General features: G+C 42.2%; 1 protein-coding gene across 4 annotated transcripts in view; it reads left to right on the top strand.

Moving 5' to 3' along the window:
* pard3bb (par-3 family cell polarity regulator beta b) overlaps positions 1-26,688 on the top strand; it is a 146,755-nt gene that overhangs the window by 71,994 nt on the left and 48,073 nt on the right. For all 4 annotated transcript variants that reach the window (XM_061691603.1, XM_061691602.1, XM_061691605.1 and 1 more), the window contains exons 19-23: positions 1,407-1,622; positions 3,740-3,965; positions 12,784-12,894; positions 13,268-13,642; positions 24,420-24,534. In XM_061691603.1, coding sequence (XP_061547587.1) covers positions 1,407-1,622; positions 3,740-3,965; positions 12,784-12,894; positions 13,268-13,642; positions 24,420-24,534 — 1,043 coding nt within the window. The remainder of the gene's footprint in view (positions 1-1,406; positions 1,623-3,739; positions 3,966-12,783; positions 12,895-13,267; positions 13,643-24,419; positions 24,535-26,688) is intronic.

The following is a 26,688-nucleotide window of genomic DNA, read 5'->3' as shown; positions in this document are numbered from 1 at the left end:
GAGAGAAATTGTCCATAGTCTATATTTCTAAATTTGAGCTACAATTCCATTCCTGAGATTATGTGCAGGGAAATAATATTGCTTCATAACATTAATGTTGTTAATTCATGATATAATATCTAGATTTCTACTTAATAGTTGGCTGAGCACAAGTTCAATTGAGTTTTTTTCCACCAGGCAGCAGCTAATGGTTATATTATGTTATAGATTAGTTTGCTGGCTATTGTCTGCATTAAATTATAATTATAGTAGGCAACTGGACATAATGTGAGGTGTGTTTATGGATGGGAGCATCACCAGTCACAGCCCCTGTCCATCTCTCTTGCCAGCAGCCAATGTACATTATGCATGCATGCATTTTGTGTGTATGCGTGTTTGTGTGGGTGGGCCAAAATTGATGCTGCAGTCACGTAGTCATCAGCCTTTTCATCTCAGGACAAAATACACACACATACAAACACCGCAAGACCAGTCATGTGTATAGGGAATCATTATCTTAAGTGATTCTGGGTTAGCTATCATGAATCAAAGTGGCATCGTATCGGCAATCTCCAGCCATCAAGTGCGTTTGTGTGTGTGTGTGTGCATAATGTTAACCTGTACAAATGTATTTTGAGCTGGCAGCAGACAGAGTCTTGCTCACCACTTTCCATCCCCCCCTTCCTCTGTGTCACCATGTTCCCAAGAATAAACTTGATTTGCTGCCTCCCTGGTGTCATTCCTCCCATCCATTTTGTCCCATGAAACATGTTGAGCCACGGCAAAGCTCTTGCTTGTTACAGGAATTGCAATATGAAACATTTAATAATAGAAATGCGTTATACGGTGAATATCCACACTCCCGCCCAGTCACTGAAATATAACACCCCTTGAATGCAACCGTTTTCTTGTTTTTTAACATCTTAATGTGTTAAAACTTTGCACTCCAGTCAAGTTACATGCTTCGCATCACCTTTGCATCCGCCAGATGGTCCAACTTACACCTACAATCTCTTTGGCTTTGGGTATTTCTTTGCAATCGACTACAGCCCTGTTCTGTTCATCATTCCCTCTGCTGCTCCCCATCTTGCCTCAGTAATATCTCTCAATGCAGTAATGATGGATAGAGAACCCGTTAGACTCGAGCAAACACATCCATCACAAACTCAACAATGCCACAGTAAACTAGATCACAGTTTTGGTTCCTGGCAGTGTTGCTCTAAAAAGGCTATCCATGCAAGAGTCTTTCTGACTCCTCGTCAGCTTCTCCTGTATTTTTGTCCTTATCCTAAACTCCACAAGACAATGCACTGCATGTTTAATATGGACAACACCCCAATCTTTTTTTTTTAAATATCTTTTTAATGTCGCAGTATTTTAACATACATCTCCTTAAGAGTATTTTTGTGTTCTGCTGCTCTCTTTAGCTCCACCAACCCCTGTTGGACTCGGTCCGACTCTCGGCTTAAAAAAATCTTGCTCACTGGAGAGTCTGCAGACTGCTATGTCTGAGGTCAACAGAAAGAATGAACTTCTACCCTTCCACCGCCCTCGTCCAAATATGGCGAGAGGAAGAGGTTGCAACGAGAGCTTCAGGGCAGCTATTGATAAGTCCTACGATGGGCCACCTGAAGACGATGATGGTAAGTGTAATTTTAAGGTAAAAGTAGTACGTTTGAAATGAGCAAATCAAATATGTAAAAATATTTACAATGTATTAGTTGTACTGCCGTTACAACATAGTGTTCTAGTGATTACCACGTCTGCTGCACAGTTCTGAGATGTGGAAATTGCTGGATGGCTAGATATATAGTACTGACATTTTTAGAATACTGGTACATACAAACTTCTCATAATAATATTTAAGCGACGTGAATCAACGTAAAGTATCGACACAACATAGAGAAACACAACATTGGAGTTACCGGACAACATTTTGCTACAACCGTACAATGTAACTTTTCGCAAAGTTGTATTGTTGACCCTGTCTTTATAATTGTTTTAGAAATGATATATTTTACAACTTTTACTTTCATTTGGATTTTGACAAGTAAATTATAACCCAGATTTAATAGTTCCCATACTGTATGTCCTCACCGCTGCTCTTTTCCCCCCTCTTTGACAGTGTGATCAATGCATACTTAATACTTTCATCCATGTGCAATGTATATCCCCTTCACTTTTTTTTTTGTCAATCTAGAAAAACACAGGATTTTCCCAGAATACCACAGTGTTGTCAACACAAACAGTATGAAGCAATGCAGCAGATTGCCCTTCATCATATGATTCAATATTTAGTCGGGCTTTAGCTTTAAATATTTATTCAGGAGGTAAAAGCGATCTGCTTGGTTTGTTTCACTGCGAGGTGTGGCTCAATTCCCAGTAGTGTTATTAGCAGCAAACTCTTATCAGTCACCACCAGAGTAATGAGATGGCCTGTTTCAGATCACTACACTACACACAGGATGGACCTAATAGGGCATGTCAACACCGCGCACACGTACTGGCCCTGTCTGTCACCATGGTTCTAATTGTTCAAAACTTTTGGAAGCCGCTGTTAATTGACAGAGAACAGTCCTTGAAATTGCTCGTACACTGATGTGGTTCAGAAGTTAAGTAAAAATGTTTGCCTTAGCTATGGTAGATTCTGTATCAGTCATGTCATATGCATGTCCATATCTGTCAGTATTCTGACAGATATGGACATGCAAATACTCAGTATATTCTTACGGCCACATGTAAGCATGTTGGAATTTATTTTCCTAATGGATTAACAGCAAATTAAGATGTGCATTCTAAATCAATTCTAAATGTGGCTAAATTATTTATTAAATGTTTTTTTTCAAGAAGACTTGTTTTACCCTTGTTTCATATCTGTCAGGCGAAATCCACGCAACTCCTAAATCACTGCTGCAGGAAATAACAAAATCTTGCCACACAGCCAATCACAAGCCAGGCATAGACAAAAAAACACACGCACACTCACATTCACACCTGTTGACAATAGACAGCCGTCAATGAATCTAACATGCATGTTTTTGGGATGTGGAGGAAGCAGGTGTACCTGAAGTAAAACCACACAAGGACGGAAAGAACATACACACTCCACACAGGAAGGCCTGAGCTGTGAGTCAAACCCTAAACCTAAGAACTGTGAGGCAAATGTGTTAACCACTTTCTACTATGCTGCCCTTCTATAGATATGCTCCTACTTAACCATTAGTCAACAGCCACAGTTGTTTGGGTCATCCATCCATCCATTTTCTGAGCCGCTTCTCCTCACTAGGGTCGCGGGCGTGCTGGAGCCTATCCCAGCTATCATCGGGCAGGAGGCGGGGTACACCCTGAACTGGTTGCCAGCCAATCGTAGGGCACATACAAACAAACAACCATTCGCACTCACATTCACACCTACGGGCAATTTAGAGTTGTCAATTAACCTACCATGCATGTTTTTGGAATGTGGGAGGAAACCGGAGTGCCCGGAGAAAACCCACGCAAGCACGGGGAGAACATGCAAACTCCACACAGGCGGGGCTGGTGATTGAACCCGAGTCCTCAGAACTGTGAGGCAGACGTTCTAACCAGTCGGCCACCGTACTTGGGTCAATGAGGTTTAATTGATTTTAAAATAAATAAATTAATTTAAAAAAATAAAGGTATAAGTGCTGCAAATTTAGTAATAGATTGTTAGAAATGCACTAGTGCCTTTTAGTTCCCTTATTCTAATTCTCATTGCATTTCTTATCTTCTGTTCTAGATGCATCAGAGCAGAGTTCAGGACGGGAAACGCCAGCAAGCAACTCTTCGCGCCAAGGGGTAGGGGACCCAGGGGAGGAGAAAACCAAAGCGGAGAAGAAAAAAAAGGTGAAAACCAAGAAGAAAGAAAAGCACAGAGGCAAAGGAAAAGACAAAGAGAAGAAAAAAGCAGAGGAGTCTGAGGAGACTGAAAAAAAGTCTAAGAAAATAGGCTTTGGCCTGCTGAGGTGAGTTTCCCCCCCCTTCTTTTTCCTAATATTTGCTAATGGATAGAGTCATAGTTTCTCACATTTGGGGGAGGTGTAAAGTAATACCCTGAAACTTAAAGAAACTGAACAATGTCACTGCTAAGACACAATAGAGTAAAGAAAAAAAAAACAAGCTGCAAGCTTCTGAAGTAATTCAGGCCACAATATCGTTTAGTGACATCAAGATTGGACACAGTAATAAGAGTTGATTTGGGGACTCAAACAATTTATTTCCTACTTTGAAATGTGCAATATGAAGTGCTGGCTTCTTAAAAGTACCACTTTTAAAAACTCATTTTTATTTCATACAATGTCACCAAAGGGCAGCATGGTGCAGTATTGTTTAGCATGTCTGCCTCACAGGTCTGAAATTTGGAGTTAGAATCTCTTCTGCGGCATTCCTGTGGGAAGTTGCATGTTCTCCTCGTATTTTGTCCTATTTATGTGGATTGCAGATGCTAAATTGTACATAATGTAGGTGGGAATGTGAGTGTGAATGGTTGTTTTTCTGTATATGCCCTGCGATTGGCTGTTGACCAGTCCAGGGTTTACCCAGTCCAAAGTCAGCTGGGATAGACTCCAGTCACCCATGACCATGATAACAAGTGCTATAGAAAATGAATGCATGGACAATGTCAGCCAATTTGAACGTAACCATCCCAGTACATAACACATGAGTGTAAATTAGATGCGCACGCTCTTACATGTATGCCCCCCCTCACTCCCAAATTATTGCATATTCAAGCACCTTAATCAGTTTTAACACTGTAGTATATTCCACATCCCCCATGTCACAATGCGTGTGTTCATCGTCTGACATGGCCAAATCAGTAAATAATGTCCGATAACCGCAATATGAAATTTTCTATGTAAATATATTTTCAGTCAGTGCTCATAAATAAGCACAGTTTGTGATCACCCCATCCACTCGTATTGCACACGTGAACACAGTGAGCACTTAGCCCTGTGAAGCGCTATCACGTGTTCAGAGGCACACAAAGACCACTTTAAGAGCAGTGCCCCAATTTCTTTAAGAGGTGCTTAAAATTATCTGTTAGAGCTATTTGGTGTGATTAACTCAAATACTATACGAATCTTGCAGTGTGAGAGGGAGAGTACAGTAGGTACACACAGGGTGTAAATGGGCTTAGTGTTTCTTTGAACAACGTGGACTTTCTGCTTTAATTAGAACCTGATATCAGGCCTTTTTTCAATTAATGTATTTATATTTTTTAAGCTTTTTGCTACTGAACGGGGATTTCTCATGACCATTACATTGATGCACATCTGTAGAAAAGCATGTGCTTGTAATTTGATCTGTAAATCACTTTTGTTGAGAAAGCTGTCACTGTGAAGTGCAAATTAAAAAAAATAATTAAAAAAATCAAGAACTAGATTCACCGTCACATTCCACTGATTGTGCCTCACAATAGCTATTTATATTGAAATATTTGGTAACTATACTAATATGCTAGAACAACAACATAAATGCGAGTACACTAGTATGTTTTTCTTTTAGTAGTATGTTTTATTTTTTTATTTTTTATTTTTTTTCAGTTTCCCTACAAAATTGTACCAGTGGTGGCAAAGGGAAGAAATATGTTTTCAAACCAAAGGAAATGAAAGCTGTACATTGTTTTTGTACTGGTTGCTCTGTGCGGTATGGTTAAATAAACAATAACTTGACAGTAATATTACAAGGAGAAGGGTATGTTCACCGGAAAATGAGGTGCAGGGATAAACGTGCAAAGACACAGCGACCACCAACACAGACGGGAAAGCCTACAAGAAGATCTGAACTTTATTTGAGGTTAATCAGAAACACTTTAAATGGTGGCAGGTGTGTGCTGGCCCCAGTTTTACGTGAGAGAGTGTGATTGGTTAATTCTGAACATAGCCACATCCCCAGTTATAAGGGGGTGTGCGCACTTGTCCAATCACATTATCTGAGTTGTTTATTTTTACTCCACATCTCAAAGATTTAATTTTTCTTTCAATTGAGTCATACAGGTTGTAGGTAATTAATTGTTGGAAATAGAGATTCAATGATTTGTCATGGTGTCGTATTTATATCCCAATCACCTGGCATTTGAAAAGGGGAGTGGAGACCTTTTTTTTTTTCCCCTTCATATCCACTGTATGCAAATACATCTAAAGTGAGTGACTCGACACTGTAGCATTTCTATCAGCAGCTGATCAACTCCATCTTCATTCATGATACATTCCATAAGACAGCTGTGATTTATACATTTCTGCATGATTAATTAAATTCATTATTTTTCTTCCAATCGGTCGACTGCCAATTTTTTCCTTTAGCTATTGATTTGCTCCTGTTTGGGTTATACAAGCTAAAGGTACTGGCGATGTTGATGTATGTGATTTGGTCCTGATCGAAAGGACATCTAGGTCGAACTTCATCAATTCAATTATTTTGTACGGTAGTGTCACTCTTTGTATCTGAGCAATGTGATTAATCTTTTAAATATGTTTTATATACAGAGCATCCTCGGTGTACGACTGCCCCTATGTGATATTTTCAAGATTATGAACGGCGTGCACAAACATGCATGTTCATGTGGTTGCCACTGTATTTCGTATATTTGTGGCCTAGAAGTGTTTCTCATACAAGTATTTACTGTTATTATGACATTTTGAGATGACAAACAGCATCATAAACCAAGGATCCCCTGTAATATATTTCGAGACCCTTATATTAAATGTCATCGTTCATTTTAGTTAATTGGAGCATCAACCATCTTAGTTTCTTCCTTCTAGCCATTTTTCTGGAGCCTCTTGCTCTCCAGCCCTGTAGTACCGTAATCTTTGTATCATTCAGAAATGTTCCTGGCCTTCTTTTCCCTCAAGCCTCAGGTCCCTATTTGCATTTGATTGCCTGTAATGGTTATAGACTAAGAGGGCAAATTGGTGCTGCTCAGGGTTCCATCTACTCTCAGATTTGCCACATTCGTGTAGGGGTAAATATATACCATAATGCACTGGAGGCAGTGGGATAGTCAGACATATTCCTAATGTGTCTGGTTTTAGGTGTGATTATATTAATCATGTTCAGTGTTCACACTTTTGCTTTACCTGCAATTACCTTTTCATTCGTCTGTGCACCATCTGAAAAAGAAAAATATATATATATATAGTTTTTTTTTCTTTCTTGCAAAGTATCTCTCAAATAAAAGTCAAATTACCAGAAAGGCTTCAATGCAATTCCATTTTAATTCACATTAACTCATTAAAATGAAAGTGGACAGCTGGCTCTATCAACTAGACTGCTGCCATCTGCCAATCAGATATGCCAGTCATTTGTGTTTGTGTGCGTGCGTGTGCGCGCGAGAGAGTACAATATAAAAAAAAAAAAAAAGACATGCAGACTAACAATGGTAAATATACATTTGAAAAAATATGCAGCCCAGAGATCATGAATATTCACATTGTGATTGGTCACAGAGTCAGATGGTCGTCACATAGTTGGCTCATGCTCGCCGTGAATCATTGGTGTGCGTATGTGGCGTGCGTATCCCGCTAATGTTCTGCAGCTGTGCATGCAGTTTCTTCTTTCTCTCCTTCCTCATGCTCTTCTCTCGCCAGCTGGTCCAAATGTGACACCTCTGGTAGACTTAAAATGTTCCATCGATGAGCATATTATCCTGTCTCAACAGCGTGGCCCATTAAGACTGGCTAGCTCCATTGTGGGGTTGAGAAGCGCTTCATACAGTACAGTTTAGTTGTTTATTTCTTGCAAGATAAAACCTCTTTGACTCTTTCCCCGTATACTCCTCCCTGCTCCTATTTTAACTGTCTGTTTTTATCAATGTAAAGCACTTTGTGTTGCATTTTAACGTATAAAAGGTGATTTGAATATTTTAAATACATTTGCAAACTTGTTTTATTTTTTTTAGAAATTTGAAGAATTGCTTTTAAAAATTATTATTACATTTTAGAATAATGCTACCAGCGGTGAGGGATGCTGTCAAGCTGAAGAAGGAGTCCTATCAGCCCTTTTTGGACTGTGGGACTCCTGAGGCAGCTGATGGGTACCGACTGGCCAAGCGGAATGCGGCTTTGGTGGTCGCTGAGGCAAAAACCCGGGTGTGGGAGGAGTTCGGTGAGGCCATGGAAAACGACTTCCGGACGGCTTCGAGGAAGTTCTGGTCCACCATCCGGCGTCTCAGGAGGGGGAAGCAGTGCACCATCAACACTCTGTATAGTGGGGATGGGGCGCTGCTGACCTCGACTCGGGACGTTGTGAGCCTGTGGGGAGATTACTTCGAAGACCTCCTCAATTCCACCGACATGCCTTCTTGGAGGGTCCGTCGGGAAGTCGAATCTCAGATTCAGGAGGAGCAGTGTGGTTTTCGTCCTGGCTGTGGACCAGTGGACCAGCTTTTCACCCTCGGCAGAGTCCTCGAGGGTGCATGGGATTTCGCCCAACCAGTTTACATGTGTTTTGTTGACTTGGAAAAGGCATTCGACCGTGTCCCTCGTGGAGTCCTGTGGGGGGTGCTTCGGGACTATGGGGTACCAAACCACCTGATACGGGCTGTTCGGTCCCTGTACGTCCGGTGTCAGAGTTTGGTACGCATCGCCGGCAGTCAGTCGGACTCGTTTCCAGTGAGGTTTGGACTCTGCCATGGCTGCCCTTTGTCACCGATTCTGTTCATAACTTTTATGGACAGAATTTCTAGCCGCAGCCGAGGCGTAGAGGGGGTCCATCTCTGCTTTTTGCAGATGATGTGGTTCGGTTGGCTTCATCAGGCCGTGCTCTCCAACTCTCACTGGAGCGGTTTGCAGCAGAGTGTGAAGCGGCTGGGATGAGAATCAGCACCTCTAAATCTGAGACCATGCTCCTTAGTCGGAAAATAGTGGAGTGCCCTCTCCAGCTCAGGGATGAGATCCTTCCCCAAGTGGAGGAGTTCGAATATCTTGTGGTCTTGTTCACGATTGAGGGAAGAATGGTACGGGAGATCGACAGGCGGATCGGTGCAGCGTCTGCAGTGATGCGGACTTTATATCGGTTCGTTGTGGTGAAGAAGGAGCTAAGCCGAAAGGCGAAGCTCTCAATTTACTGGTCGATCTACGTTCCTACCCTCACCTATGGTCACGAGATGTGGGACGTGACCGAAAGAACAAGATCCCGGATACAAGCGGCCGAAATGAATTTCCTCTGCAGGGTGTCCGGGCTCTCCCTTAGAGATAAGGTGAGAAGCTCGGTCATCTGGGAGGGGCTCAGAGTAGAGCCGCTGCTCCTCCGCATTGAGAGGAGCCAGATAAGGTGGCTCGGGCATCTGTTTAGGATGCCTCCTGGACGCCTCCCTGGTAAGGTGTTCCGGGCACGTCCCACCGGAAGGAGACCCCGGGGACGACCCAAGATACGCTGGAGAGACCACGTCTCTCGGCTAGCCTGGGAACGCCTCGGGATCCCCTCAGAAGAGCTAGAGGAAGTGGCTGGGGAGAGGTAAGTCTGGGCTTCCCTGCTGAGGCTGCTGCCCCCACGACCTGACCTTGGATAAGCGGAAGACAATGGATGGATAGAATAAGGCTGTAACATAACACAATGTGGACAAAATGAAGTGTTGTGAATTCTTTCTGGATGCACTGTATATACATAAAAAGTGTCACCAACATGGTTCCCACAAGCACCTGTACTTCTCCAACAGAAACCCCAATGAAAGGGTACTGAAAAATGGGACTGTTTGGGTTGTTAATTGTTTGTTCCTGTTACTGTAGAACATAAATAAAATGCATACCAAACTGAACTGGACTGTACCCAGTTCTTGTTGGAAATCTGTAAACCTGCTACAGGTATTGTTGGTGGCCACTGCGTTATGCAATGACTGACCCCTACACTGTTGTTTTGATATGTTTGCGCACAAACTTAATTATTTTCTGTGATATTGGGACTGGTTTCTCCGGGCACTCCGGTTATCTCCCTCATCCCAAAAACATGGGTGGCAGGTTGATTGAAGACTCTAAATTGCCTGTCGATGTGAATGTGAGTGCAAATGGTTGTTGGTTTCAATGTGCCCTGCGATTGGCTGGCGAAAATAGCTGGGATAGGCTCCAGCAGCCCACGACCCTAGTGAGGATAAGCGGTAAAGAAAATGGATGGATGGATTGGCACTGGTCTGTGCTCGAGTTTATTTTGTTGAACACCTTTATTTATTTGTTGAACACGTAAACTCATAGATTTGTTTCTAAATACATTTTACAACTTTATTGCTAGTTTGAAGATATTTGCTGAAAACGTGAAAAGATGTAGAACTATGTAGTTCTGAATTGTGGATATATAGCGTTAAACTGTAACCACGTCTTCCCGTGCAGATCCTGCAAATCTCTTTCAGTATACAAACAGTTTTATTGGCTCATAATGGTCACGTGATCACAGCAGGCGCTACCGTAGTGTTGCGTCTAGCCCGTAAATAGTCTGTGACAGTGTCCTGTGGGGCGCACATAACTATCTTTATTTAATTCACCGTGGGTCCGCATGAGACCTTGACAGTCCTGACCCAGACCGCTGGCCACCATTAAAAGAAGCCTTATAATCACAAGCAGAAACGTGTAAGCTTTTGTTTTGCATAGGAGCTGCCTCTTGACTTATGATGCAAAAACCTCTGACCAGACTTTGCTTTTGTTTAATAATTACAGAGAACATGCTCGAAAAGGGGTGTGTGACACCCTAGCTGCCAATCAAACAATGTGACAGGAAGTCATTGATGTGTCACTGACTGGTGTCATGCCTGCCAATCGGCTGTGTCTCTGTGAGTGTGTGCGTGTGTGTTTGCAGGCTGCATTTGTTTGTCACGGTTGCACAATGTCAATCAGCGATTTCCTAAGGGGTCGGCATGCTGTGATGGCAGAGAGAGGTGTGGCAAAGGGAGGGGCGACAGAAGAGCAGCTGAATAAAAATAACAATGTGGCTCACTGTCTCCTTTCCCATATTAACCCAACACAACCACAATTTCGGTTGGTGGTTCGAACAACATTTTAGCAAGTTTGCGTTCAAACCACCATGTCATCAACCCGTTGTTATGCTGCTTATCGCAGCATACATGGGGAGTACGCAACCTGTTTTCCTGCTTTGGTCATGTGATATTGCCAACGCAAGCGTGAGAGACTGACTTGTTATTGCGACAGCAGAAGGGCGATATTGCCAAACATGGCAGCCCCCTGAGATGGACAAAAACTGATGAATTCATCTGTTTTAATCGCAATGTTAATCACAATACCATGCTGTAGCTCTAAACCATGTATGTATTGCTGAGACCACAATCACTGCTTTACTTTCATGCCCTGTGGTGGAAACGCTAGATCAGGATTTTCTATTCTAAACCGCATTGAATTCAGATGAACTAAAGGGATTTTTGTTGTGCTTTGTGGAATGTAATTTAAAGCATCACTAGTCTTCCCCTAAAGTTGTTTGGTGTAAAGTCAAGATTACAACACTTTTTTTCTGATTCGGAATGGGTTTTATGCTGTTTAGCAATACCCTTCTATTTGCTAATTTTTCCCAGATCCCATGACTGCTGGGTCTACAAAAATCCATCAAAGTTTTGCAAATTCCCCGTCTTACTATTTAGTAATCCCCATCTGTCTTCCAAGAGAGAGGAGGTGGGGGGGGGTTAAGAACGGATTTTCACGCATTTCCAACAACCGCCTCATCAGACGCAAATAATAATATATATATTTTACGATCATGTAAATTAAGAAAATGTTCCTGCCTATGGCAAAATAAGCACACCTAAAATCAAGTAGAAATTAAGACTAAGCGGTCTTTGCGGCTATATGCTCTGATGCCATATACAGTAAATTCCCCAAGACATTTGGAATTAGTACAGTTTTAACGCACTGAAATGCGGTTCAATTATAGAAAGACCTTGGAGGGAGCTGTGTTGGAACAGAGTGATGGACTAATCTTTTTTTAGTACATTTGGTGCTTCTGTCAGTGCGAAATTGAAAATATGGATAATGCACATACAGGCACATTATTGCTTATGAAGAAATCAACCATTAAAATAAGTCAATAGCTTACAAGTAAATTACATTTTCCCTACAACCAACTTCTCTTACACAGATGGTAGCTTTAATAACCTGTGTACATAATTATGATTAAATCATCCTCACATGCAAATGAGTGGTGGTAAAGAATGTAGTGTGAGGTCATGAATATTCACAAGTCATCCTTCTGTTCCCACTAATGACAGAGCAGGAGCTTTTGCGTTCATCCAACTGGCTGCCTGTCAGACTTTGCTGATGCCTTTCCATTATATTTCCTGTCAACAATGGTCTTAGTGGTGTTAATGCATTCAATGCGTGTCACTGCAGTCACACTGTGGGAATGTAACTTCCTTTTGAAGACAAATGAAAGTACTCATAAAAGGTTAGATTTCGGTTTTGGCACTGATCGATCGCCCCATTCACTGACTGCACCCATGCTTTGCTTTCTAGACACAGGTACACAGTATATGAAATTATAATTATAGTTGAGTATTAATTGTAAAACACAATTACTGTTTTCTTAGTTGAAGTATGCCTCCTTGAATTCATAAATTTATGTCTTCTCTGTGATTTTCAACCAAGGTTGTGTTTTTTTTTGCTTTCATTTTTATTTTAAAAGTTTCACAAATGTGTAGACTACAAGCCAATATGCTCTTGTGGTGACTCAATACTTTTTCATGTAATCTGTCATATGATTTTATGACCAGATCCCTTTGTTAATACACTATAACCCCCCCCCCCCCCCCCCCCCCCCTCCCGACTATTGTTTCCATTACTGTGACCTGATCAGATTTGGAAAGAAAAAAGAGGACAAGAAGGAAACCAAGGCAGCTTTGCACCGTCAGAAGTCAGACACTCTGACTGACCTGGAATTTGAGAGGATGAAAGACGAGCGTGAGAGGTGGGGAATAAGTTATTTTTCCCATTGTTGTTTTCTCCGGAATGGAAAAAAAAAAGGCCTCTGCCATAAACACTGTAATTAGCCTTTGCTAATCTTTTTTTTCTTTCTTTCTTTTCCTTTTTACATTGATTTTTGTTTCCTCACTGCTCCATGCTTCTCAAAGCTGAGCCCTGGAACAATAGAGCAGTTATGTGTAGTTTCATTAGAAATGTCCTAATTTTCACACAGTCTTCTGGCCCATAATCACATTCTTTCCAAACATCCTAAAGTAAAACGTGGACAGTCCTTGGTGCAGTCATTTTTCTTTTCTTTATACTCTGCTGTTTCCAATGTTTCAAATGTTTTAACTAAAGCTGTTCTTTCCATCTGTCAGAATTGAGGCCGGACATCCCGATCTGCATGAGCACCACCCCAAAGACCAACAAGTTGCAGGTGGTGGAGCCATATATGAAAATGTTGAGGATGATGACACAGATCCCAATTATGCCCGAATACAATCCTTTAAGGACCGAAATATGGTTTCACCAGCACAGCCACAGCTTCAATCCTCTCCACATAATGCAGTTCAGCATAGCTATGTCAGGACCCCTTCTCCCCAAGGCCCATCAACCTTTTCTGGGCAAGCCAATCGTAGTTGTGACCCAGGAGCCATACCTGAAGACCCGTTTGATAGGCTTTATGCAAAGGTCAACAAACCAAAGGCAGCTGGGACTACCACAGCTCCTGTGTGTGCAACTTTCAATGACGGGTAAGGACTCAAATCACTGTCTGTGCTGCAAACTGTAAAAGTTCAAGCTGTACTACTTAAAGGGGTACTAAACCCTTTTTTTTTTTTTTTAAATTAAATTTGTTTTATTTTATTTTTTTACAAGAATACTTTGTAGGTGCCACCACTAATCAAAACACGGTATTCTGGTTAATATTGCATTTGTGGAATAAGAATTAAATAGAATAATTAGTCAATCTCAGGGGGCTGCCGTTTTGGGTGATATTACCCTCTGCTGGCAACATAAATCCCTGTGTATGCTGCGGGTTGCTGCCCTGATAGTTTGACCATGAAATTGATAAAATGTTGTTCAAATATATTTTTTATTTTATTTATTTTTTTATTTTGGGGGGAACCTACGCTCATTTTTCACAGAAACCGCTTATTGGTGGGATTTTGCCACTTATTCACGCGGTCGATTATTCGCTGATTTTCGCTATTCTTGATCGTTCTGTAAAGATGCGTATTTCAAATGTATACTGTTGAAAAGCCATTTCTTCCCCTCTTTTAAATGATGCCCCATTTGTAAATAACGTGCACTTACTGCCAATGCAAAACAGCTTATTGTGCTGCTATTGACTGCTGTTTGGCATCCAGATTGCATAGTTCAAGACTTATCAGAAACAAGGAATTAAATAAGACCATTGATAATTTTGCAATGCAATCTTTTAACAAATAGTCTTCGGCACATTTGGAAGAACTCTGCACAGCCAGAACACCTTCTAATGCTGATCACCTGACTGCTGTTGGTGTTGAGTTGAGCACTGTTACAGGCCACTCTATTCTTTGTGCGCCCTTATTCTGGCGGGAGTATCAGATGAACACCGCTCTGTGGGGGCGAGCATTGTCATCTTGAAGGATGGAGTTTGGTCCCTGACTGAGGAGATATAGGATTGCCACTGGTTGTACAATCTCATCTCAATAGCTTTCTCTCCCTGTGCATTGAAATTGCTTTCAATGATGACAAGCCTCGTTTTTCAAGTCATGGAAATCTTCATCCCACACCAGCACACTCCATTCAGGCTCCTGCTTTTTCAGCACCTGAGGGGTACTGGAACCTCAAAATTAGACCCGGTAGCAACAGCAGAATATGCTTATACAGTGGATTTAATAATAAAAAAAAAAAAGTCTCCACACCCCTGTTCAAATGGGCTTTTATGATGTAGAAAAATGAGACCAAAATAAATCATTTATAACTTCTTTCCACCAACCTGTACAACACAGTTGAAAAAAAAGAGATATTTTTGAGAGAGGAAGTAAAATAAACAACTGAAATAATGAGGTTGCACAAGTGTGCACAACCTCTTATAGCTGGGATGTTGCTGTGTTCAGCAATAACAAGACACCGATCTGATCGGTATCGGCCGATAATTAGCATTTAATGCTGATCGGCTTTCATGTTGTAATCCGCCGATCCGATCAATGACGTCATCAATCGGTGGGTGAACTCCCAATACATTTACTCCGAGTCTTCGTCACGTATGAATCCAAAAGCTAGTTTATTTTTAGTCTTGTCACGTATCTTGTGGCGCAGTACTGTAACTATCTGACAGCCTGTAAAGTTTTTTAATCTTGTCGGTGAAAAAACGCGTCGTCGGTGTGGGACTATTTTGCGGTGTCTCAGACAAACAACACGTAAGTTATTTGCAGTCTGTGCACAACTGAAGTACGTCGTGGGGAACGTCCTCAAAATGCTTCAACACAACAAATTTGATCGGGCACCTGAAGAATGTACACAAAGAGGAGCGTGCAGCGTTCAAGCAACGCAGCGTGGGGTCGGGGGGGAAGCCAAACGGACGCAAACTCTGGACAACACCCGTCCATATAGCCGGGACAGTGAAAAAGTTAGAGTTAGCATGTCATTAACAGTATTTCTTAAAGTATTTTTATTACAGTAAGTTAGCACACATTATTTCTGTCATGTTGTAATGTTGATTTGACCTAAACTTATGTCACCGGCCAATCCTTGAATGCCCCCTAGAGGTCATTGATGTTTTAACTTTTGTCTAAAATTCTAGAGAATAATTTTGAAGATACACTACTCAGTATACGGTGCACAATTATATACCATAAATGAACAAGTCATGTAAATAGACACATTGCTCCATCTTGTGATCGGTTATCGTTTTTTAAAAATTGCTGATTGGTGATCGGCCTCAAAAATCCTGATAGTCTAAAGCCTTGAAATAACCAGTAAATTTTAAACCCATATAGGAATCAGTACACACCTGCCAACATATAAAATGCCTCTCATTACCACAAACCAAGTTTGGTTGCTCTAGTAGGCTTTCCCTGACATTTACTAATATTGACTGCTATTTGGAATTGTTCATAATTCTCTCCACCTTGTCTAAGGCCCCATTTCTAGCTGAAGAAAAATACCCCTAAAAGGTATGGTTTTCTTTTGGTGATGAACAGTGTTTTATATGTGCCAAACAACAACAAAATACATGTGAGAAAATGAGCCATAATTTAAAAGTGAGATAAATAGCGTTTCAACACTATACAATATATTTGAAATAAGGATTTAATTGATAATTTCCCACTTACGAACTTTATACTATATACAGGCATCTGGTTCTGTGTATTGTCCAAGTTCTTAATTTCTTCTGTCCCAAAATCCATTTTCCACAACAACTGTGCTTTTCAAGGGCAATTATTTCAAACAAACTGCATTAATATGGTGCATTGTTTACTCCCAACTACTCCAAAATGTATTATTGCAAAGGGCACATAGTTTAATGCAGTCTCATTTGGTAAACCTATGAAATGCAGAATTACAAATATACAAAAATAATTGTACTTGATTTGAGACTCCAGGGGGAAGCAAGAAGGGGGCTAGAATGTGAAAGATAATTCAACACAAGCAATGTATGTTGCTCTTGAGAGGATTTGATTTGGAGTGTGCAATCCCCCCCATTCACACGGTTTCTTTCGTGTGCACATACACAGTCAGGTGGAACTATGTCAAACACTGTCAATTTTCTGAAGTGACTGAGAAAGGCTTGGTTTAGTACTCCCTACAGTCTTGTGGGTGCCCTCCGCCCCTCCAATCTCCACCCAACCACTACCATCACCACCACCTAACCACCCCAAGTGCTCTCAGGTTACCATAACAACAACAACAACCTCTGGCCCTTGACCAATTAGAATGCCATCACTTTGGAGAGAAAGGAGTGAAGTGAGCATGAGAGACTGCATTATTATTGCACATGAGCAAGACAGATCAATAGCAAATTATTGTCAAGGATCAGAAGGCACTATAAAAAGTATCCGTAGCACCAGCAATGTGTCGTTTTTGCCCCTCACCAACTGAATTGACACTGCCAACTTCTGCCATAGTTTGACCTCCATTAACATAAACATTAAATGCCAGCCCTCATTTCATGACTGACTTTTTGACTGAAGATAACGGGGATACAATTGTCCAGGAATGGAAAATGTTTGATCTTAGATGACTTTAGTCTTACCATTTCCGCAGTTTCCATCCATCCACTTCCCTCTCCCCAGCCACTTCATCCAGCTCTTCCGGGGGGATCCCGAGGCGTTCCCAGGCCAGCCGAAAGACGTAGTCTCTCCAGCGTGTCCTGGGTCGTCCCCGGGGTCTCCTCCCGGTGGGACGTGCCCGGAACACCTCACCAGGGAGGCGTCCAGGAGGCATCCTAAACAGATGCTCGAGCCACCTCATCTGGCTCCTCTCAATGCGGAAGCGCAGCGGCTCTACTCTGAGATCCTCCCGGATGAATTGAGCTTCTCACCTTATCTCTAAGGGAGAGCCCGGACACCCTGCGGAGGAAACTCATTCCGGCCGCTTGTATCCGGGATCTTGTTCTTTTCGGTCACGACCCACATCTCGTGACCATAGGTGAGGGTAGGAACGTAGATCGACCAGTAAATTGAGAGCTTCGCCTTTCGGCTTAGCTCCTTCTTCACCACAACGAACCGATATAAAGTCCGCATCACTGCAGACGCTGCACCGATCTGCCTGTCGATCTCCCGTACCATTCTTCCCTCACTCGTGAACAAGACCCCGAGATATTTGAACTCCTCCACTTGGGGAAGGATCTCATCCCCGAGCTGGAGAGGGCACTCAACCCTTTTCCGACTAAGGAGCATGGTCTTAGATTTAGAGGTGCCGATTCTCATCCCAGCCGCTTCACACTCTGCTCCAAACCGCTCCAGTGAGAGTTGGAGATAACGCCCTAATGAAGCCAACAGAACCACATCATCTGCAAAAAGCAGAGATGCAATACTGAGGCCACCAAACCGGACCCGCTCTACGCCTCGGCTGCGCCTTGAAATTCTGTCCATAAAAGTTATGAACAGGATCGGTGACAAAGGGCAGCCTTGGCGGAGTCCAAGCCTCACCGGAAACGAGTCCAACTTACTGCCGGATATGCGGACCAAACTCTGATCCCGGTCGTAGAGGGACCGAACATCCCAAATCAGGGGGTTCCGTACCCCATACTCCCGAAGCACCCCCCACAGGACCCCCCAAGGGACACGGTCGAACACCTTCTCCAAGTCCACTAAACACATGTAGACTGGTTGGGTGAACTCCCATGCACCCTGCCGAGAGTGTAGAGCTGGTCCACTGTTCCACGGCCAGGACGAAAACCACACTGCTCCTCCTGAATCTGAGATTTGACTTCCCAATGGACTCTCCTCTCCAGCACCCCTGAATTGACCTTACCTGGGAGGCTGAGGAGTGTGATCCACCTGTAGTTGGAACACACCCTGCGGTCCCGCTTCTTAAAAAGGGGAACCACCACCCCAGTCTGCCAATCCAGAGGCACTGTCCTCGATGTCCACGCGATGTTGCAGAGGCGTGCCAACCAGGACAGCCCCACAACATCCGGAGCCTTTAGGAACTCTGGGGGAATTTCATCCACCCCTGGGGCCACCTCGGTGACTTCAACCCCAGAGATAGGAGAGCCCGCCTCAGAGACTCCAGACTCTGCTTCCTCATGGGAAGGCGTGTCGGTGGCGTGTCTTCGAAGTATTCTCCCCACCGACACGTCCCAAGTCGAGGTCAGCAGCGCCCCATTCCCACTATACACAGTGTTGATGGCGCACTTCTCCCCCCTCCTGAGACGCCGGCTGGTGGACCAGAATTTCCTCGAAGCCGTCCGGAAGTCGTTCTCCATGGCCTCACCGAACTCCTCCCATACCAGAGTTTTTGCTTCAGCGACCACCAAAGCTGCATTCCGCTTGTCCAGCCGGTACCCATCAGCTGCCTCCACCAACGGGTGAGGGGATTGTCGCCACGACAGGCACCGACCACCTCAGCAATGGAGGCACGGAACATGGTCCACTCGGACTCGATGTCCCCCGCCTCTCCCGGAACATGAGCAAGGTTTGTCGGAGGTGGGAATTTAAACTCCTTCTGACAGGGGATTCTGCCAGACGTTCCCAGCAGACCCTGTTCGTTATGGAAAATCCGTGATGAGCACAGAAGTCCAATAACAGAACACCGCTTGCATTCTGATCGGGGGGGGGGGGGGCGTTCCTCCCAATCACGCCCTTCCAGGTCTCACTGTCATTGCACACGTGAGCACTGAACTCCCTCAGCAGAACGATGGAGTCCCCAGCGGGAGCGCTCTCCAGCACCCGCTCCAAGGACTCCAAGCAGGGTGGGTACTCTGAACTTCTGTTTGGACCCGAAGGCGGAGAGAGGCTACTCTCTCGTCCACCAGCGTGAACCCCAACATACAGGCGCCGAGCCGGGGGGCAATAAGTATACCCACACCTGCCTGGCGCCTGTCACCGTGGGCAACTCCAGAGTGAAAAGAGAGAAAGAGAGTCCAACCCCTCTCGAGATTAGCAGTATAAAAATGGATGGATCGAGGATTACTTGTAATTTAGTTTAAAAGAAGGCGTGAAATGTCAAGCAAATGTTGGTACAAATTGCGTTCGATAATGCGATTTGTTTTCAATTGTAAAAAAAAAAAAAAAAAAGTAAGAAATTAGAAACTCTTGATAGTCATAACCCACTGCGACACATTGTTTTTATTGCATATTGGAATCCAGTAGAAAATTTAGATGCATTTTTAGTTGAAAAATGTAACCGCTAAGGAGGTTCAAGGACCATTGTGAGTATGTGCAAGAAGAGGGATTTGAAGTGTCTTGAAAGTAAAGGGAGGCCAAATGGAAGGTCAAGTAGGATTAGGAATAAAGAGAAGGGAAGTTAAAGAAAAGAAAACAGGGAAAGGAGGAAGCAGAAAATAGCTATGTAGAAGAAAGAGCTAGAATGAGTGTTCCGAGCTAAAGGAACAAAGTATTAAAAGGAAGTGGTTGAGAAAAGGGGGGATTTAGTTCTAAAAGCATGAAAAAGCCACAGAATATAGAGATTGAATAAGGGTTAGAGAAAAAGACAGAAAAGATTGAACAGTGTGTGAGAGAGATTTTGAGGAAATGGAAGAGACAATGTGCGTTTAGAGCATAGGAATGACTGTAAGGGGGATTCTTGGGGAAACATTTGGGGGTTTAAATGAGACCGGAATGGGCCCACATAAATAAACAGTAGCGACTAGCGAGGAACACTGTAGGGAAGAAGAATTACGTGAATGTGTTGGGATTATTAAGCAGATGCTGATATTGGGGTCATTGAGTGTTGAGAGCTAAAAGGGCAAAGTCGACTGGGAAGAGAGATGTGAAAGTGGAGAAAAATAGGGGATCAACTAAATTGAGATGCTGGCTGCAGAGAATGTACAGAGGAATAAAAGAGAGGAATGAGAAGAGGTGGGGGGGAGGGGTGGGGGCAAGCGATGGGGAGTCGTTGTGAAAAGGGCCTGCATGTGTGTTTTCCTGGACTCAAAGTGAATGATTCAGCCTGGCTAATAAGGAAAGCTCTCAAGAGGCACTCATCTGCCTTCCTTTCCACCCCCTTGCTCTCCTTCCTTCAATGAAGCCTTTCTAGGCCTCTCTTCACCCTGTTGCACTTTCTTCCTCCCATTTATGATTTCCTCCTCTATTTGCACAAGTAGTCCGCAATGAAAAATACATTTCATGTAAAGCACATCCGCCTACAATTCTACATTATAAAAGCACACACAGGCGGGGACTTTATTCTTGGGTTGATAGAAGGACACGCCGTTCATTTCAAAGGGCTATAGAGGCACTCGTGGACAGACAAATGAGTAGTCTTGTGTTTTTTTGCACCAAGACATTTTCGACAATGATTTAATCAATAAAAATGCTATGTTTCACTTTTGATGACAGTGTTGAGGGTAGGTTTACCATGGAACGTCTATGGTCAAATACAGTCTGTTCCAGATCAACCTGATTTATTTGAATTCCATACCATTATTCCCCATCAGAAAAAAATGGATATTGAACCAAGACAGGATTGTTTCAATCTGTTGCCATCATTAAACCTATAGCACCTTGACAAGCATTTTTAAAATTGATATTCAACTTAAGTATATGATAATTGTTACGCAAATCCACAAGATGTTAACCACTGTGGATAGGAAAGCATTCTATGTATGGTCATAATCTTACTTCAAGGTTTAGTCCCCTTCACACAACTTGACAACAAAGGGTGGAATGATCCCAAGCTTTGAACATTCTGTCCTTTGTGCACCCTTTCCTCCTGGTTTGCCACCATCACGCATACTGTATATTATACATATTTGTACGTGAATCTACAGTAACATAAATCCATGTGGAAAACCTTTTCCTGCGAAGCTTTGAAGCAGAGATTTTGCTTCGACTTTGTTTGTAATTGAGTTATTCAAGTTGTTAGTATAATTGTTGCAGCCCTATTGTTGATGCAGACAGTTTGTTTTTTTGTAATCTTTGTATCATCCCTTTAAAAACATTGGACACATAAGGGGCAATAGGCTATTGCGTAAACTGCGTTTTCTGTATTTTACCCCAGTAGGTTCAGGGTCACAGGTGACCCGAAGGCAGCCGACTTTAGCAAAAGAAGCGAGTTAACCCCAACCCTAACCCTACACTCTTGACCTGTTGCCAGTCAATCACAAGGCACATATAGACAATCACTCTCAGATGAATGAGGACAAATGATATACAAAATGGAAGGATGTTTGGACAGACTGCGATTGACTGGTGACCAGTTCAGGGTGTGCCCCGCCTCTCGCCCAGAGTCAGCTGGGATAGGCTCCAGCTCGCGCGCGACCCTAGTGAGTTTAAGCGGTATGAAAAATGGATAACGGATGGATGGATATTTGGACAGTGGACACGCTTAATTGTTCACCCACAAACGTACCTGTTGGTAGATTTATTGGACTAACAAACCTTCTGCCATGTCAAAGGGTAAAGTAGACAGAAACCATGCCTAAGAGACTTTTATGCCAGCCACTCTACCACCTGCAGCAGCTCATGAACATGCAGAAGACCTGTCTACATAATTTTATGGCGTATAGTTTTCATTGTTGAATAAAACACCCAGACCGCCGTGGAGACATGATGCCAGCCTTTTCTACCACTGAGTGTAGCACATGCAGACATTAAGACAGCCACTCCGATTGATGTCATGGCAGTTGACAGAAGCGTAATTACTCTCCGTGCTTATATGGTGCTGCAAAAGGAGCGGTGTCATATCCTGTCAGCTGCATTTTAAAAACATGTGTCGCTTCCTGTTAGCCTGAAGAGCAAAGTGAGCCTTGGCACAACCTGCGAGAGTATAAGTACAAATCTCATAACACAGTCGCACTGTACGAGTGTGTCTTTCTCTTTTACACGCATTTCCTTTCTCCAGTGCCGTTCCTTTCTGACCCACCTGCCATCTTTGGTCATCTTTTGTTGTCGAACTTCATTAGTGAAGATGTCAGCTAATTAGTGCAAAACACAAGCTAGGGAGATTATGGAGACACAAATGATGAAGGTCGAGATGAGGGAGGGAAGTGAGGAGGAGCCATGGCAGAGAAGATGGAAATAAACATGATGAAGAGATGAAGAACGGTGGGAGGGTTGGAGAGATGGATTGTCTAAAAACAATGGCTAACACATCATTCACTTATTTACTTGTGGTTAACTTACCATATGGTTTAGTGCACACGTATGTTGCGTGTGTTCCATATCCACTAGAAATCAGTATGAGAGAACAGCTGAGTGAGAGTGATACAAGATACAGGAAGAGACAGATAACATTGATCGGTCTTCAGTGTTCTCGTCTGGTTCATCCTTTTACGACACAGAGCTTAATGATCTTCTACTACTGGACATCAGGGACAACACACAGACTACAACTCTCTCTTCTAAAAGAACTGTTCTCTCAGAAATTTACTTGTGTGCCAAAAAAGATGGTCCAATACTGTGTATACAGTATATACTGTATATAGTAGGACCAGGAATTTAATGCTTTCATTTCAATTAATTAACGTCTCAATGGAAGGGTGCACCATAAAGTATTTGAACTGAAATGCCTCTTATTGGTGATTTATTTATTTGTTTTTTAATTGAGTCCCACCACTAAAACTTTGTGTCATAATATACACAAGAATCCTAAACTCGCACAGCATCTGATATCGTTCATATTAAACATGAAGCTCAATAAGGGGTAATTATATTGTTTCGAGTATTTTTTTTTCTTACTATTTATGTTTATTATTTGGTCCACCAGACATTAAATTTTAAATAAATAATGATGTCTCGTGTTGAAAGCTATAAATGATTTGGGATTTGGCAGATCTCTTGGCTGAATATTTTTCAGTGTATTCAATATTTATGATTTACAATTGATCTAAACTATTGCTAGCCTCACCACATCCATACGTATTTCATCTCAAACAGATTTTGAATATGTATCATTAAAGCGAGCTTTCTTACTCATCATCAACCCTGTAAATATTCATAGGTCTTAATGACATTTCTTATTTAAGATTATACTGTAGATCTATAATTCTTATACCATTACTAATGGAACAGATTATTTTAATATTAATATCAGCTTTATTAACACCATGCCAAATTTTTGCGACTCATTTTATACATTTATAAAATTATTATTGGTGTAACCTCACAAGAGTAAATAATTTATCTCTCTTTTCTTTATCAGAAAGAAAAATGTCACTGGGCTACAGACCTAGTTATTGCATTGAGAATGCTCAGCCAACATTAAAACACACAGAATAGAATAGTTTACAAGATGTTTAAATATACATTTATTTTTATGTTTAGGGTAAAAGTGAAAGCCATGCGGTCACATTGGCCAATGATGTTGCTTGTTTCTTACCACAACGTTGTCATTAGTTGTTTGTCCTTTCTTCAGTCTCTCTTCGTCAGTAGCTATGAAATCATTTCCATGTTTGTTGCAGTTATTCACGTCAATTATGTGATTGTAGCGTGTATCTGTGGGACCATGTGGAGCTTTTTCAACCTGGTCAAGGTTCCGTTCTAGGGCCGCTGCTGCTTTCTTCTCCTTACTTCAGTATGGCACAATCTCTCCATAAACTTGTCTAGAATTCTGCAGCTAGAACCCCATTGGCGAATCAAGTCACTCCTGATCTTTAGCATCTTAATTGACTCCTGTTCATCGACCGTATCCTTAAAAGATTTTGCTCTTTCAACGCCATTCACAATCTTCCTATTACAATCACAGATGTTTCTTTTCCATCCACCTCACTGTTCCTTTCGTCTGTCCATACTGTATATTTGTTCACTGGCATTGTGTTTTGTAAACATTTTCATAGTTTAAACGATGACCTTGAGCAATTAGAAAGACACTTATCAATAACATGTATTGTTATTATTATTGTTTCAAGAGTTTCCTGTTTCTCCTGTGTGTTTTCAGCAATATGGACCGAATCCAACAACTAAGAAAAGAATACCAGCAGGCAAAGAGAGAGGGAATGGTACCCCCGTATGAAGAGGTGGATCCTCGACGTCTAGGGAATGAAAAGGAAAGGGTAAGGATCTAAATGTTTAAACAAGTCTTCCTTCCATTTGATTAGCTTTTCAATATTCTCTCTCACTCGCTCTATGAGATGAGATGTCATCGTGCGGGAGTCTGCAAATGCCAGACCTCAAGGGTTAAATACAATGTTGTTGTTGTTTGTTTTTTTTACTCCCAACCCCCGGGTACCAAAATGATAACTGTATAGCATTTTATCCTCTATTAGAGCGCTCCTGCTCCATGGATGTCAGTTGAAAGGGGCATTAGGACTGGAGAACTGATACTTTATAATACAGTGGAAAGTTCTGTCACGGTAGGCAGTGTGAGTTGGATTGCATTTTTTATTTTGTTTTTTTACAACTTTTCCATTGATCTCAAGTATGTGTGTTAATGTACAATTACACACTGAATACAATGTACAGTATAGCACAATAGAATAACCTCACAGATACGTTTTTTTTGCTTGTCATCCAGCTGTTAGTGCTCAAATCACAAGATCATTGTTGCATCCTCACAGCTCCACATCTCAGGTTGACTCAAACGTATCTCTTGAATAACAGTACATTATCAATGTGCTAATAAGAAATCACCCCCCACACTAAATTTGCATTACCTTGCATTTCAAACAATACAATATTGTTTTACTATAGACGGACAAACCACTATGATGTTGTATGTGTGTGTTATTTAATAAATGTGCTGTAAAACTGTAGGTTATTGAGATAACTTGAACTTCTGAGAATTCTTGGAAACTTATTCTGTGCTGTACAATACTGTCAGTAGCAGGTAAGGTTAACTAAGAATGGCAATCTATTCTTGGATATAATTCAAATCAGTCTTGGTAAATACAGTATATTTCTTGTTGCAAGAACTCATATTTTCCTGTTATCAAAGAAAGCCTGCCTCCTTTTTTAGACTAAAATTATTAAAAACATTTCCCCTTCCACCATGTTAATAATCCATTCTTCAGTTGGAGGCCATGGCTATAATCAGAACGTCTTGATAAGAAAACATAATATACAAGGTTTCATTTGCCGATATACTTAGATCATTTAAATGTCAATGCATTCACACTGCTATGCCTGCCGTACTTAAATTTAGTTCTCAAAGTAATTTGGTTTGGTTACAGCAAGGGCGACCACCTTCTCCATGGAATCAATAGCCACACTTGACTCCAGATTAGAAACTCTTGTTATTGTTTATAAATCAGGTAGGGAGACCAATTAACATGCCTCAGAGGCTGACATTCATTTTCAGCTTTGAGAGATTACAAAAAGGGGACAAAGGCTACCAGTCGCCCCCATTTATGGCACATCTAATTTGTCACCTATGTTATCTTGTTAGTTGTTTGTTTTGGAAGGGTATTAGCAGAATGATAAAAAATGCAGCACTATGGGGGGCACAAGACGGTGCAAACTGTAGGCCGGTCCCAGGCCCGGTTAATGGAGAGGGTTGCATCAGGAAGGGCGTCCGACTTAAAACTTTGTCAAACAAATGTGGGCGTTCATCCAAAGAATTCCATACCGGATCGGTCGTGGCCCGGTTTAACAACGTCCGCCACCGGCGCTGTCAACCTGCAGGGCGCCGTTGGAAATTTAGCTACTGTGGGTCGAAGTCAAAGAAGAAGAAGAAGAGGTGGAAAGCGGGTTCTTCGGCAGAAAGAGAAGAGGAAAGCACAGAGCCTAGAATTGAATGTGGGGACTTTGAATGTTGGGACTATGACAGGAAAATCTCGGGAGTTGGTTGACATAATGATAAGGAGAAAGGTTGATCTATTGTGTGTCCAGGAGAAAAGGTGGAAAGGCAGTAAGGCTAGAAGTTTAGGGGCAGGGTTTAAATTATTTTACCATGGTGTAGATGGGAGGAGAAATGGAGTCGGGGTTATTTTAAATGAAGATTTGGCTAAGAATGTCTTGGAGGTGAAAAGAGTATCAGATCGAGTGATGAGGCTGAAACTTGAAATTGAGGGTGTTATGTGTAATGTGATTAGTGGCTATGCCCCACAGGTAGGATGTGACCTAGAGGTGAAAGAGAAATTCTGGAAGGAGCTAGACGAAGTAGTTCTGAGCATCCCAGACAGAGAAAGAGTTGTAATTGGTGCAGATTGTAATGGACATGTTGGTGAAGGTAATAGGGGTGATGAAGAAGTGATGGGTAAGTACGGCAT

The sequence above is a fragment of the Phycodurus eques genome, chromosome 12 (genome assembly GCF_024500275.1).
Source record: "Phycodurus eques isolate BA_2022a chromosome 12, UOR_Pequ_1.1, whole genome shotgun sequence".
Taxonomy (NCBI): domain Eukaryota; kingdom Metazoa; phylum Chordata; class Actinopteri; order Syngnathiformes; family Syngnathidae; genus Phycodurus; species Phycodurus eques.
This window is presented reverse-complemented; position numbering and strand designations above follow the sequence as displayed.